The 15,516-nt window shown below is 36.3% G+C and overlaps 1 protein-coding gene across 1 annotated transcript in view; it reads right to left on the reverse strand.

The window, feature by feature from the left end:
- Window positions 1-7,509: 7,509 nt before the first annotated feature.
- The window catches only part of LOC132008017 (cullin-4B-like), a 131,607-nt gene continuing 123,600 nt past the window's right edge, over window positions 7,510-15,516 (reverse strand). Inside the window, exons 19-20 of the mRNA XM_059386375.1 lie at window positions 9,418-9,570; window positions 7,510-7,605 (exon numbers count right to left, since the gene is read on the reverse strand). Coding sequence (XP_059242358.1) covers window positions 7,510-7,605; window positions 9,418-9,570 — 249 coding nt within the window. The remainder of the gene's footprint in view (window positions 7,606-9,417; window positions 9,571-15,516) is intronic.

A 15,516-nucleotide genomic window follows, 5' to 3' on the forward strand; every position in this document is an offset into this window, starting at 1 on the left:
CTCAGCTCTAATCTTGATGATTTCCCTTCTTATGTGTGGAGTTCGTTTGATTTGTTGTTGATTCTCCAGTTCTTTAAGGTATAGAAACAGCTGATGTATTTTAAATTTTTCAAATTTTTTGAGGGAGGCTTCGATGGCTATGTATTTCCCCCTCAGGACCGCCTTTGCTGTATCCCATAGGTTTTGGACCGAAGTGTCTTCATTCTCATTGGTTTCCATGAATTGTTTCAGTTCTTCTTAGATCTCCTGGTTGATCCAAGCATTTTTAAACAAGGTGGCCTTTAGCTTCCAGGTGTTTGAGTTCCTTCTGAACTTTTCCTTGTGATTGAGCTCCAGTTTCAAAGTATTGTGATCTGAGAATATGCAGGGAATCATCTCAGTCTTTTGGTATCTGTTGAGTCCTGATTTGTGACGCTGTATGTGTTCTATTCTGGAGAAACTACCATGTGCACTTGAGAAGAATGAGTATTCTGGTTTTTTTTAGGGTGGAATGTTCTGTATATATCTTGAGGTCCATCTGTTCCAGTGTGTCATTCAATGCTCTTGTTACTTTATTGATATTCTGCTTCAATTATCTGTCTATTTCTGAGAGAGGCATGTTAAGATCTCCTACGATTAGTGTATTCATATCAATATGACTCTTTATCTTGATTAACAGGTTTCTTAAGTAATTGGCTGCTCCCATATTGGGAGCATAGATATTTACAATTTTTAGAACATCTTAGTGGATAGTCCCTTTAAGAATTATGTAGTGTCCTTTTGTATCTCTGACTACAGTCTTTAGATTAAAGTCTAATTTATCTGATATGAGAATTGCTATCCCAGCCTTCTTTTGAGGCCCATTGGCATGAAAGATGCTTCTCCATCCCTTCACTTTCAGTCTGGTGTACCTTTATGTTTAAAATGGGTCTCTTGTAGACAACATATGGATGGGTCCTGTCGTTTTATCCAATCTGCAACCCTGTGCCATTTTATGGGCGCATTTAGGCCATTCACATTGAGAGTTATTATTGATAGATACATTTTTATTGACATCGAGATACCATTGAAGTCTTTCTTTCTGTCTCTATATTTCTGTTCAATGCTATTCTTAGGATTTTTCCTCTTTTATAGAACCCCGCTTAATATTTCCTGCAGTGTCAGCTTGGTGGTTGCGTAGTCTTTTAAGCCTTGCCGTTCTTGGAAACTCTTTATTTCTCCATCCATTTTGAATGTTATTCTTGCTGGATAAAGTATTCTTGGCTGCGTGTTCTTCTCATTTAGTGCCCTGAATATATCTTGCCAGCTTTTTCTGGCTTGCCAGGTCTCTGTGGACAGCTCTGACGTTATTCTGATGGGCGTCCCTCTGTAAGTAAGGAGCCTCTTTGCCTGGCGGCTTTTAAGAGATTATACCTACAACTATAATTCCTCATTCTGACTGTCAGGTGTCCGTGATGTTTTTTTGGAATGTATAATCTTGGGTGCAGACTGTTCAGCCTCTAGTACATGAACGCTGGTTCCATTCACGAAATTGGGAAAATTTTCATGAAGGACTTGCTCCACTATATCTTCTAGACTTCTTTCTCCTCCCCTTCAGGGATTCCATTATTCTGATGTTGGAACACTTTATGGCATCATTTATTTGCCTGATTCTGTATTCATGATTTCTAAGCTGTTTGTTCCTGGCTTCCTCCTGATCCTTTCCCTTTGTTTGTCCTCCAGATCACTAATTCTATCTTCTGTCCCAGTTACCCTAGCTTGGGAGAATTTAGATTAGATTAGAACTCATTAAGAGAATTGTGAACCTCATCCCTGGTAGCCTTAAGCTCCGCCCTAACATTGTGAACATCCTGTCTGGTCACTTTCAGTTCAGCCCTAATCAATTCCTTTTGGTCATCCATGGATTTATCCAACCTAGCTATTGCCTGGATAATTGTTAGCCTGAATTCTCTTTCTGACATATTGTCTATGTAGATAGCTCTGTTGAAGAAGGTCCATCCTCTGTATTTTTCTTCTGTTGGGCATTCCTCCTCCTAGTCATTTTGGTGGGAGATGACTGAACAGATGTAGCTGGATATATCAACTGTGGTGCAGTCAAGGTGCACCCTGGAACACTTCTGAGCAACCAGGATTCCCCTCTCAAATGAGAGACAAAAGAAAAGAAAAAGAGAGAGAGAGAGAGAGACAGGAAAGAAAGGGAAGATGAAAGAGAAGGGTCAGCCCAGATGGGCCCCAAGGTGAGATTTATGAAGTAGACAAACAAAAAGAGACAAACAAAAAGACTGAAATAAGTATATGACAAGAGAAATATATATATATATATGCAAATAAAGGAAGAACCTCATCAGAAAGAACCCCAAGTGTAAGATTTATATGCTATCAGGACAAACACAAAAACACAGAAACAGTGGTGGAAGAAGATGGGAGAGTGGTTATAAATTCTCAGTGTGTGTGAGGAAGGTTGTTTTGATTCTTCCTGGATGTATCTTGATATTTTTTTTAAAGGATTCAACTTTCCTAAGATAAAGGGGATTAAAAATTCGTTTACCTATAGGGGTAGTATTGATTGGGGAAAGGGGATTAGTTTGAAGTTTAACTCTATATGAATATTAGAGGATAAGAATAAAAAGGAATAAACTAAACTAAAATTTTAAAAAAGGAGTTCAAAAAATAAAAATGCAAAAGAAAAACACAGGTGTATGTATCAAAAAGTTCAGGTTAGAAGGGTATTATGGAATTTGATGTACTGTACAGCTCGCTGTGATGGTAAATAGGTTAAAAAAAATTACCTATGTGTAAAAAACAACAACAACAACAACAACAAAAAACCAAACCAGAATAGTGGGAATGAGTGAACAATAAAAGTTTTCCTATGAAGTAGTGGTTGTTCTCTTGTAGTCCTTTTTTTTCCTCCTTTTTTTTTTTTTTTTTTTTCTTTCTTGATTTGTTTTCTGGGGGAGGGGCCTGCCACGTGGGTTGTCAGTCATTGATGTTTCCTGAGTTAAGTCTTCCTGACCCCCTTAAGGGGGTGGGCTCTGAGGAAACTGGTTTTCTTCAGGCTTTTTTTCTCTGGTTGTTTTTTTTTTTGTTCCCTTTTTTTTTTTTTTTCTGTCACCTTGACCGCTTTTGATGTTTTTGTGGTTTTAGAGGAAAACAAACCACACCCTGATCTCCCTCTCAGAGAGAAGCCTCAGGCTGGGTGCAGAGCCTAAGTTCCCCCTTGGTGGCTGGCAGAACAGGTTCCAAGTTGCAGACCCTGGGGATGCAGGATCTTTTGCTTGTACCCAAAGCCAAGGCAGTGGCAGCTGTCTGGGAACTCCCGACCACCAGAGAGGTTCCCAGCAGAAATTGCACACTGAGATTTTCCCACTGGCCCAAGCTGGGAGTGCCTGGTCTTGCTGGGTCTAAGAGTGCCCAGCTTGCGAGCACCTCTTTCAGGGACGGCTATGCTGGGTCTAAGAGTGCCCGGCTGTGAGCACCTCTTTCTGGGGCGGCTATGGGTCGTGCGCGCCTCAGGCACTGAGAATGGGGTGCAGGTCTGAAAGCATCAGGCTGGGCTTTTGCGCACCTCTGTCAGGGGAGAGTTTGGGGCGCACAGCTTAGGCTCTCAAACAATGGTGCAAGTCAAAGAGTGCTGGACGGGACTTTGTAGCTCTCAGAGGAGCATAAGGGATGTGCACGCGTATATCAGGCTTTGTAGTAGGGCCTGTGTGTTCCCTCCTGTTCCCTCACAGGAGCTAGAACCCATGCATTCTGGGGTGCGCTGGCGGCTTAGGAACCAAGACCTGGTTTCTCCACCACACTCTCTCTGCCTCAGCGCCAGGGGAGGCTGTCCTGGGACGGGGACTTAAGCCCCTGTCTCTAGCCGCCCTGATTCCCAGTTTCCCCCCATGATCCTTTGCTCTTTTGGAGTGCTTTCAACCAGTCTACAAGTTAATGCTGGTCCCCAGACGCAGGGCACTCTCGCTCATATTGGGGTATTACTTTCCAACCGATCACCTCTGGTGGCTCCCTCCCCCTTTTGTTTATCTTCTGATATCAGTCCGCCTTTCCCACTCCGCTTTACCTTCCCACTGGTGTCTTCTGCCCCTGTAGAGATCCAGACTGCTGCTGCCCTTCGGAACAATTTGTTACTTAAACTGTAACCCCTGGAGGATTTTACTAGTTGCCAAGCACATTTAGATATGGCCTTAAGAAATGCATATACTGGCAACAGGTGTTTGGGGAGGACGATGTACGACCATGAAGCTGGGCAGCTGGGGATGCCTGGCTCACTCAGGGCAGAACGCCACCCCTTCACAGAAGCCGGGCAGCCCAGAACGCCCAGCCCGCCCAGGGTGGAACGCCGCCTGCACCCAGGAACGCAGGGTCAGCTCAGGGTGGAACGAAAACCGCCTGCTTCCCTTTTTCGTTATCGCTCCTTTCTCTTCCCAGAAGTGCTCATTGTTAGATGAGTCCTTTGAAAGTGCTTGGTTAACTATAAACTTTATCCTCCTTCTTGCTTGTCTGCAAGACGGGATTAACATTTGACCTTCATCAGTCCTTCTGTTGGCTATAGTTTTCTATCCAATAAAAGTGAGACTGTGGACTTGCTCGTGGCAGCAGTCCTTTTCGACTGTTGTCCCCTGCTCCCAGTCTTTTGCAGCTGACTTATTTGTGCCTAATTCGGCACCAGATGTGTATAGTTCTGATCTCAGGCTGATTTCATGGGTGATCAGAGTTCTTTGGTAGGTAATCAGCTCACTTTGGGGTAGAGGCTGAAAAGGCGCCTCCTCCTACTCCCCCGCCATCTTGTCCCCCTTTGTACATATATTTTTTTTCAACTGATTTACAAAAAAGGAGCCAAAAGTATGTATTAAGGACAAAATAATCTCTTCAATAAATGGTATTAGAAAAACTGAACAGCCACTTGCAAAATATATGTATAAAAGTAAATGTATATAACATCATATTAGTTTTATTTTACTGTTATAAAAAAAAATAAGGAAAACCTGACTTTTTGTGACAACAAAATGGATCGTTAGAGCATTGTGCTAAGTGAAGCCGAGAAAAGCAAATTCTGTATTACCTAAGTTACACTTAAACTTTAAAAGGAAAATAAGAAAGAAAAAAAAACTCACAAACTCCTAGAGAATACACTGGTGGTTGCTGAATGTAGTATTTCAGGTGGGGAATGAAATGGGCGAAGGTGGTCAAGAGTAAAACTTCTAATGATAAAACTTCTACAGAAAAACTTCTACTGATAAAATAAATCCTGTGGACTTAATGTACAGCATGGTGATTACAGTTAACAATGCTTTACTATATATGCTAATAGAGTAAATCTTAAAAACTCTCATAAGACAAAAACTGTCCTATTTGTTATCATGGTGAACATGACCTCGATACTGCAGTAATCATTTTTTTAACGTACATTTTTTTTTTCAAATTAACCATCACCAAAAGATAGGTAACATTACCAATTATTTCCAAATATATGTGTACTGAGAAGAGAAAAATGAACTCAGAATAAGAACCCTGAAATTACTGAGGCAGAGATGCAAAAAAAAAAAAAAAGAATGAAGGAAATGGAGGATATCTAAAAGAAAAATGGGACACCATTAAGTAGAACAAAATATATATTATGGAAGTCACCAATGAAATAAGTGGAATTTAAGTATTTGAAGAAATGGCCAAAAAATCCCCCAAACATGAGAGAAATTAACATTAAAAACTCTGGGCGCCTGAGTGGCTCAGTGGGTTAAGCCCCTCCCTTCGGCTCAGGTCATGGTCCCGGGGTCCTGGGATCGAGTCCCGCATCAGGCTCTCAAGGAGCCTGTTTCCTCCTCTCTCTCTCTGCCTGCCTCTCTGCCTACGTTTGGTCTCCCTCTGTCAAATAAATGAATGACACCTTTAAAAAACAAACAAACAAACAAAAAACTCAATATTTCATAGAACTCCAACCAGGATAAGTCCCACACACCTATCAACATGTATCATAAGCAAACTGTCCAAAGACACACAAAAGACAAAGACTATCCTGAAAGCTCCAAGATAAAAGCAATTTCTCACATATAAGCATACTGTTTGGGGGAGTCTGGGTGGCTCAGTTGGTTAAGCGACTGCCTTCAGCTTGGATCATGATCCTGGAGTCCTGGGATGGAGTCCCTCATCAGGCTTCCTGTTAACCCGGGGGGTCTGCTTCTCCCTCTGACCTTTCCCACTCATGTGCGCTCACTCTCGTTCTCTTTCTCTCTCTCTCAAATAAATAATTCTTTAAAAATTAGTTTAACAAGCATAATACTCTTAGGATATTAGCATACTGCAGAACAGAAATCTTGTAGTTTAGAAGGAGTGGGATGATATATTAAGGTGCTGATAGAAAAATGCTAACTACTAAAAACTTTATATCTAACATTGAGAAGTTAAGGCATTGCCAGTATTCAAAAGATGAAATTCTCCACCTGATATGGTATACAAAATGCTGATGGGAGTTCACATTTGAAAGGACAATGAAAGGAAGCAAAAGCTTTTGGAAATATGCTGAAAAAGAAATGAGAAGGGAATGAAAATATTCTACTACAAAAAAAAAATCTGTCAAACACAAGAGAAAGCAGAAGGAAGGAAAGGGAGAACAAATAAAAAAAAAAGAGCAATAGTATTTTATACCTCTAATTACTTTAGATGTATATGACTTGAATTTCCTAATTAAAAGATAGTTTCTAGCTATACACTACTAAAAAGAAATATTGTTATCTAAGGACACACACATGCTAAAAATCAAAAGATAGAAAACAAATTCCATACAAATGAGAACCTGAAAAGATAGTGATAGTCATACCTATTTTTACACAAAATAAAAAATAAACCAAAATTTGTAATAAAATAAAAAGTTAAGATGGTAAATTTCAAATTATATTTTGCCACAATTTTATATATATACGTGTGTTGTAACTGAAGTAAATTATTTTAAAGATGTCTGAAATTTAAAAATAAATAAATATGTCTAAAATTATTTTTAATATATGTAAGTTTTTAGATTTATTACATACTGTGCTATTACATGTTTTTCATTATTACATGACTAATTTTGCCAGGAAAACCAACATAAGGACAAATAAGTCGTATTAATTCCTAAGTTCATACAGAATTTAAACCATCCAGACATATAATTAATCTTGGCATTTTACACTTAAATGTGTTTGTTTCTAGTTTCTAGTTTCCTCTACATGAAACTTGTTCTTTATTAAACTAATACACATTACATGCAATGAATATGAACTATACTGGAATGAACAATAGAGAGTGAACTGTATGAAATATTCCATAAAGTTTCAGATCATTAAGTGCACTGTAAATATATTAAAAACTGTCATTCAGAAAATTGTATACATTAACAGAGAATGCTGATGAAAATTTTCATTCTGCATCTGTACTTTTAATGCGTTGTTTTAACCCAATATCAGTACAATATTTTAATCAATTAACAAGACCGTGAGGCACCTACAAAAAGTAGGCATAGTGTCAGATATTCAAATTAATGCCAGAGCTTCATGCAATATACTTGTACTGGTTTGGATTTTCTTTATCTCTTTCCATGTAGTCTCTGTCAATTAAGGATTCTATTCTCTTCTTCAGATCAGAAGGCTACAAAACAAAGTAAATTATTAGGGTTAGTGAAACTGATATCACAGTATTTCCTATTCTTTCCTCAAATGCAAAAAATACCAAATGATTACATTTTATATATTTTACTTTATTATCCATATTTCTCAGGAAACAATAAATTTCTTAACTAAAGGAAATTAATACCATGAAACCTAGATATGCATAAGGAAAGTACAAAATAAGATTAAAGCATAACTATTATATAAGGAATAGAATAAAAGTTTAAAAAATCATACTTTCAATTTCTTTAATAACAATGCAGAGAAAAAGCAGTTATATTCATTATTAACCACTACCATATATCAAAGGCTCTAAAATGCAGAAGACAGTTAATACCTTAGGCACAAATGTTTCTATTAGGCACACATTTAGTTAGGACATAGAGATCGCACTGACTATAATGCACATTAAGGAAAGTAATTCCATAATTTACTAAAGCACAACAAGCACCAACTGAGCCATGAGAAAAGAACATGGAGAGATTTCAAAATTTTGTGTTTCTTTTTTTTTTTAATTTTTCCTCAGAGAAAAAACAGTTTTTAAATTTAAAAAATCAGGAGTACAACAAGGATAATGTAGCAGCCTAGCTAGAATTTCCTTAGCACTTTACTATACTTTGATTACTCTCTTGTCTTAATAACACTAGAATAAATTGTTAATTAAAATTATTATTTTCCATGAGGAAGCTAAGATAAAACATATTATGTAAACTTGCCAAGAGTCACAAAATAGAAAGAGATGAAATAAAATGCAATTGAAATCCTAGCTAACTGAGAAAAAAAAAAAAAAAAGAAATCCTAGTTAATAGTTTCCAGACTTTATAAGCCAAGCCATAAACAGTCTAGAAATTGACATGTCCTGTAGAAACTATATTTTGATCATTTAGGATATATAAAGCTATTAACAATTTTTCACTTTATTTCAAAGAAGAAATGCGGGAAAATACTTGAATTTTTTTGAAATTTTAACTTTTTAAAAATATCTTTTCATTTATAAGATTATTATTATTATTAGGTGCAGTTAGCCAACATATAGTACATCACCAGTTTTTGATAAAGTGTTCAATGAGTCATTATTAGTTGCTTGAAATTTTTAATATTACCTCAAAAATTTTATTCAAAAGCCAAAGCTATAAGAACTGAACACAATAACTGTAAACAGTGTTTTTTAAAAAAACCTCTCTATATTTTAAAATGATTCACAGACCTGTACCCCTGGGGATAAAAATATATGTTTATAAAAAATAAAAAATTATATTAAAATGATAGCAAGAAATAATTTGTCAAATATTGCTATATAATTTGGTAGATTGTAATATTTAAATGTCATCAAGATCAATCCTTATAAGAGGCAAAGACAGAGAAAGGAATCTCCTAATGAGATCAAAGGCCTCTCTGCTAATTGTGAAGTATTCAATTACACATAAGCAATGGGAATAAAGGCAATTCCTGTATTATCTAAAGGAGATACATAATGGAGGAGCCTTTAAATCATGGGAGGTACAGTGGAAATATTTAAAATTGGATCATAAAGTTGATTTTTTTCTGCTGTTACTTTTTAAAATGTTCTAATTTATTGTTTCTGTTTGAAAAATTGATACAATCAATAATTTAATACAGTAAAGTATAACAAAAGAGGGACATAAGTCCTGTTTTCTACTCACTGTGATAATCACATTAACACACAGTACTTAACTCACATTATACATAAATTTTTATTTAAAATTACTTTATAAAATTGATTTATTTAAAAGTACTCAATGTCACTGAATTTTTTGATAGATCTGTTTACCTTCAGTGTAAATTTTAGCTGGTTATACAGTTCTGACAGAAGTACACTGTGGCTAAGTGTTTTCCTTATCTTCATTATACGAACAATTGCAGCATCAATCTGATATTGTCGGTCTTGGAAAACTCTCTGTGTGGTGATGGCATGTTCCTCTACCTAATAAAAATAATTAAAAGATAATAGGACAATGCATACAATTTTAATAAGAACTGTTATATTCAAACTTTTAACTTAAAACAGGTCTATCTTTTCTTATATCCTAAACTTATATCCTATATTCAACAGTAATTTTCTAAATCATCTGAGTTTCCAGTTAGGAATATGTAATCTTTTTCACTGCCTCCTGGGACACAAATTCCAAATAAAGCCTCCAAATCCTCAAAGCAAGAGTGTCCTTTTAATTTCTCAATCTTTTCTGTATTTTTACAACTTCACAGTCTGTGTGTGCTTTCATCAGTATTATATTTGCTTAAATGCTTTCTACTTTTCCCTTTTTAAAGATTATCTCAACTCTGCTTTTCCAGTAAAACTGGAAATATACTATCTCTAATAGAAATACCTTCATTTATCTTCTATTCTTCAGATATATATTTTCTATTGAAGTGAAAACACAAAATTAGCCATTTTTAATTCAAATGGCTAAAAAATTTAAAATATATGGTTGGCAGTATTTAAGCATACTCACAATATTGTGGGACTACCATCTACCTCTAGTTTCAAAACATGTTCACCATCCAGAAAACAATGATTAAGTAATGATTAAGAATGATTAAGTAATAATTCTTCATTCCCCATTCTCCATGATGTAGTTACCACTAGTCTTCTACTTTGTGTATTTGTCTATTTTTCAAATATATCATGGAAAGAATTATACAATAACTTAGCTATTATGTCTGACTTCTTTCACTTAGCATAATGTTTTTGTACACAAAATGTATTTTTTAAAGATTTTACTCATTTATTTGACAGAGAGATCACAGGTAGGTAGGTAGGCAGGCAGAGGGGCAGGCTGTGGGGGATGCAGGATCCCTGCTGTGCAGAAAGGCCCATGTGGGACTTGATCCCAGGACCTTGAGAACATGACCGGAACAAAAGGCAGTGGCTTAACCCACTGAGCCACCCAGATGCCTCTGTACACAAAATATTTTTATACAGATAAATATTTTTTTACACATAATGTATGTAAAATTAAACTCATATCGAATACTTTCTCTAAACAGAATAGAATCAAGCTAAGAATCACTAAAGAAAGGAAATACGTGGATATAAGTAACAGACACCTAAATAACAATAGGTTAAGAATAAATCCCTAGAAGGTGCCTAAGTAGCTCAGTCTGTTAAGCATCCAACTCTTAATTTCAGCTCAGGTCATAATCTCTGGGTGATAGGATCAAGCCCTGAATCTGGCTCCACACTCAGTGCGGAGTTTGCTTGAGGATTTCTCTCACTCTGCCCCTCCCCTCACACATGTTCTCTATGTGTATGTGAAATAAATAAATTTTAAAAAATAAATCACTAGGGAACGTATAAAATACTTGGAAGTGAATGAGAAGGAGTAGATATGAAAATAAAATGATGGAATACTGTATAGCAGTGCTCAAAGGGAAATTTAAAGGTGTAAATTCTCATATTCAAAAAAGAAAGAGATCTCAAAGCAGTAACAGCAGGAACTTGAAAAAGAAGAGAAAACTGACCTCAAGCTACTGAAAGGAAATAAGAAAGAGTAGAGGCAAACAAAATAGAGGATAAAATAGAAAAAATCATAAAAATAACTTGGTTTTTTGAAAAGAGTAACAGAACAGGCAGACCTTTTTAATACCAATAAAAGACATGGGTTTATTTACCAGAATCTTGCACAGCTGGGGAAGATGGGTGCTCCCTCACCACTACTCCTTTCCACCATGGTAGAGACTGTCAGCTATCTCTACCTATCAGCTTGAGTGATTGGGTGATGATGATACTGTTTGTTTTAGCCACTTCATTGTTTTTCCCTTCGTTTGTTTTGCTCTAATATAGTGGCGGAACTAACTTCTCCTTTGAAAACACTGACTTATACCAAGGCTCTTTTATTCTTGGATATCTCTCTCAATTCTCTTGCTTTTTCCCAGCAGTAACATCTGTCATCCGTGGTAGTCTTTATTTGAGAGGGGGTAGTTGTGGGATTGGAGAAAAAGTTCTCTGCGTTTTTCCTTCTTTTTTCTGATTCATATTCAACCTTAAATTAGTGCCTGTTTGTTGTTGCAAATGGCCCCTTTGTCACTATCTTATCCCACCAGTGAGATAAGACTTTTCAAAGTCTAAGTGTATGATGGTTTTCCACTTCTGTAAAGTTAGAGTAATTTTCTCTTACATTGTCCCTTCTAAGTGATTCACTATTTCAAATGTTAAAACATTTGTTGTTTCTCCCTCAGTGGGTTTATAATTTTTTAAAAAGAGTCCAGGCATTCCTTCAGTGATACTTGTGTGCCTTTTAAGACTGTTCCACGGAGGTGCCTGTGCAATTCAATTGGTCAGATGACTGCCTTTGGTTCAGGTCATGATCCTGAAGGGCTGGAATCAAGTCCTGCATCAGGCTCCCTGCTCAACGGGGAGTTTGCTTCTCTCTCTGACCTCTCCCTTCTCATGCTCTCTTGCTCCTTTCTCTCAAATAAGTAAAATAAAATAAAATAAATCTTAAAAAAAAAGACTGTTCCATAGGAGGGATCTCTCGTTTCTCCTATGAGCTTTAACTTAGTGAGGTTTATTCAGAAAAAGTGTCAAGTAAATTTGAACTTCCTTTTATGTCTTTAGTTCCATGTGTTTTATAATGTTACAAGTACTTTTATCAAACCTTCAGCAATTTGTTAAAATATTATACATACCTGTACAAACATTACTTCCTTTTCAGTTTAACATTAAATGAGCCAATACTTGTGCTTTGTTTCCTCTCAAGTTTAGGATGCCCTACAACCTCATCCCTCTGTTTTGGCCAATAAAAGCAATTTTTAAAAACTATCAATTTATATATATATTAAGTTAGATGGGTTACAAGCCAATATGTCTGATAAATATAGGTACAAAAATACTTAACAAAATTAAATCAAATCAAGCAATACATTAAAAGAATCACGTAAAATGATCAGGTGAGATTTATTCTGGGCTGCAGGTATGGTTCAACATCTTCAAGTCAATGTAACAGATCACATTAAAAAAAGATGACAAAAATCACGATCATCTCAAAGGACAGAAAAGTTTTATATAATCCAAAATCAAATTGTGACACAAAAAAAAATCAACAAAGTTGATACCGAGGGACAGTACCTCAACACAGCAAAGGCTGTGGATGACAAGCCCACAGCTAATATTACACTAAAACTTGAAACTTTTTGGCTACATTCAGGAAAAATACAAGGATCCTCTCACCACTTTTATTAAACATAGTACTGGAGGTCCCAGACAAAGCAATCAGAAAAGAAAATAATAAAGGCCAAATTGTAAGTGAAATAAAGCTACCAGTGTTTACAACCATCATAATACCAAAAGGCAAAAACCTTAAAGACTCCACGAGAATACTACTATAATTAAGTTATGAATTCAGTAAAATGATGGCAGGATACTTGTATTTTATATACTATTTATTAACTATCAGAAAGAGAAACTAAGTAAACAATCCCATTTAAAATTGCACACAAAATATGAAAAAAATAAAATGCAAGAAAGAAAGACTGAGCAATCCAAAGAAAGGATAGAGACCTAAACTGTAAGACATTGGTAGATGAAAATGGAGGTGACACAAATATATTGAAAGATATACCTTGCATTTGGATTGGTAGAATTAATTTAAGAAATTAAAAATAGAGTTACCCTATGACCCTGCCATTGCACTACTATATATTTGCCCCAAAGATAGAGATGTAGTGAAAAGAAGGGCCGTCTGTACCCCAATGTTCATAAGAGTAATGGCCAGAGGTGCCATACTGTGGAAAGAGCCAAGATGCCCTTCAAGAGATGAACAGATAAAGAAGATATGGTCCATATATATTATGGAGTATTATGCCTGCATCAGAAAGGATGAATACCCAACTTTTGTATCAATATGGATGGGACTGGAAGAGATTATGCTGAGTGAAATAAGTCAAGCAGAGAGAGCAGACCAATTATCATATGGTCTCACTTGTGGAGCATAAGGAATAATATGGAGGAATAGTGAATTGGGGGAAATTGGAAGGGGAGATGACCCATGAAAGACTGCAGGCTCTGAGAAAGAAACAGGGTTGTGGAGTGGGTAGAGGGTTAGGGGAGCCTGGTTGTGGGTACTAAGGAGGTTACATGGAGCACTGGATGTAGTTCATAAACAATGAATGCTGGAATACTGAAGAAATAAAATAAAAATTTAAAAAACCCTCAAAATGGATGAAAGACCTACATAGAAGACAGAAATCAAAATCCTAGAGAAGAATACAGGTTGAAATCTCTTGGACCTTAGCTGCAACAATATTTTCTCAGACACATCTCCATAGGCAATGGGGGGAAAAGCAAAAAAAAAAACTATTGGGATTTAAGCAAGATTTTTTTAAAAAATGCTGCACAGCAAAGAAAACAGTTTAAAAAAAAACCTCAAAGTCAACTAACAGAATGGGAGAAGATACTCACAAATGACATCCCGGATAAAAAGGTCTGGTATCCAAAATGTATACTGAATTTACCAATCTCAACACCCAAAAACTAATCTAGTCAAGAAATGAACAGACATGAGCAGATATTTTTCAAAGAAGACACCCGAAGACTAATAGACATGAAGAAATTCTGTACATTATTCAACACGAGGAGAACAGAGCTCAAACTACATTGAGATATCACCTCACACCAGTCTAAATGGCTGAAATTAGCAAGTGAGGAAATTACAAATATTGTTGAGGATGTTGAGAAAGCGGAAACTTCTTACAGTGTTGATGGGAATGCAAGCCACTCTGGAAAACATTATGGAGGTTCCTCAAGAAGTTGAAAATACAGGCACCTGCATGACTCAGTTAATTTCTATCTTTGGCTCAGGTCATGATCCAGGATCCTGGGATGGAACCCCACATTGGTCTCCCTGCCCAGCAAGAAGCCTGCTTCTCTCTCCCACAGCCCTGTTGGTGTTTCCTTTCTCACTGTATCACTCTGTCAAATAAAACCTTTAAAAAAAAAAAGTTAAAAATAGACCAGCAATTTCTATGACCCAGCAATTTCACTACTAGGTAATAATGGATATAAATATAGTGATTCAAAGGGGCACATGTATGCAGCAGCAATGTCCACAATAGTCAAATTGTAGAAAGAGCCCAGATGTTCACTGACAGATGAATGGAAAAAGAGGATGTAGTGTGTGTGTGTGTGTATACACACACATATAACAAATGGAATATTAATTGACTATCAGAAAGGATGAATTATTACCATTTGAAATGACATGGCTGGAACTAGAGGATATTAAGTTAATTGGTCTAAGTCCATCACAGAATAACAAACACTATATGATTTCAGTCATAAGTTGTAGTTAAGAAAAAAAAAAAAAAACTGGTGAACATTGGGGAGGGAAAGGGAAATTAAGACAATAACACTTATAAGAAACTAAGACAAAAACAGTGATGAAGACCAAACATGAGAGATGCTTAACTCTAAGGAACAAACTCAGGGTTGCTAGAGGGGAGGGGGGGCGGTGAAACAATTGGATGATGGGCACTTAGGAGAGTCCTTGATGGAATGATCACTGGGTGATCTGGGCAATCCATGAATCACAAAAATCAACATATGAAATTAATCATACACATGATAACTTCACTTGAATTTCAATAAAACCAAAAGGCGAGTAACCTGAAACGAATGCAATTGATAACACAACAGTCAAAACTATTAGGATACAACTCAAGCAGTTTGAAGAGGGAGCACTAGAGCCATTCAGGCCTGTCACAAGAAGAAAAATCACACTTAAAAAACAAAAAACATACTATACTTTCACCTAAAGGAGTTTGACAAGGAAGAGAAAACAAAGAGGGGGGAAAAAAAGATTAGAGTAGAAACAAGTGATATAGGGCCTAAAAGAGCAATAGAGACAATCAATGAAACAAGGCAATAGTTCTC

The sequence above is a fragment of the Mustela nigripes genome, unplaced genomic scaffold (genome assembly GCF_022355385.1).
Source record: "Mustela nigripes isolate SB6536 unplaced genomic scaffold, MUSNIG.SB6536 HiC_scaffold_20, whole genome shotgun sequence".
In the NCBI taxonomy this organism is placed as follows: domain Eukaryota; kingdom Metazoa; phylum Chordata; class Mammalia; order Carnivora; family Mustelidae; genus Mustela; species Mustela nigripes.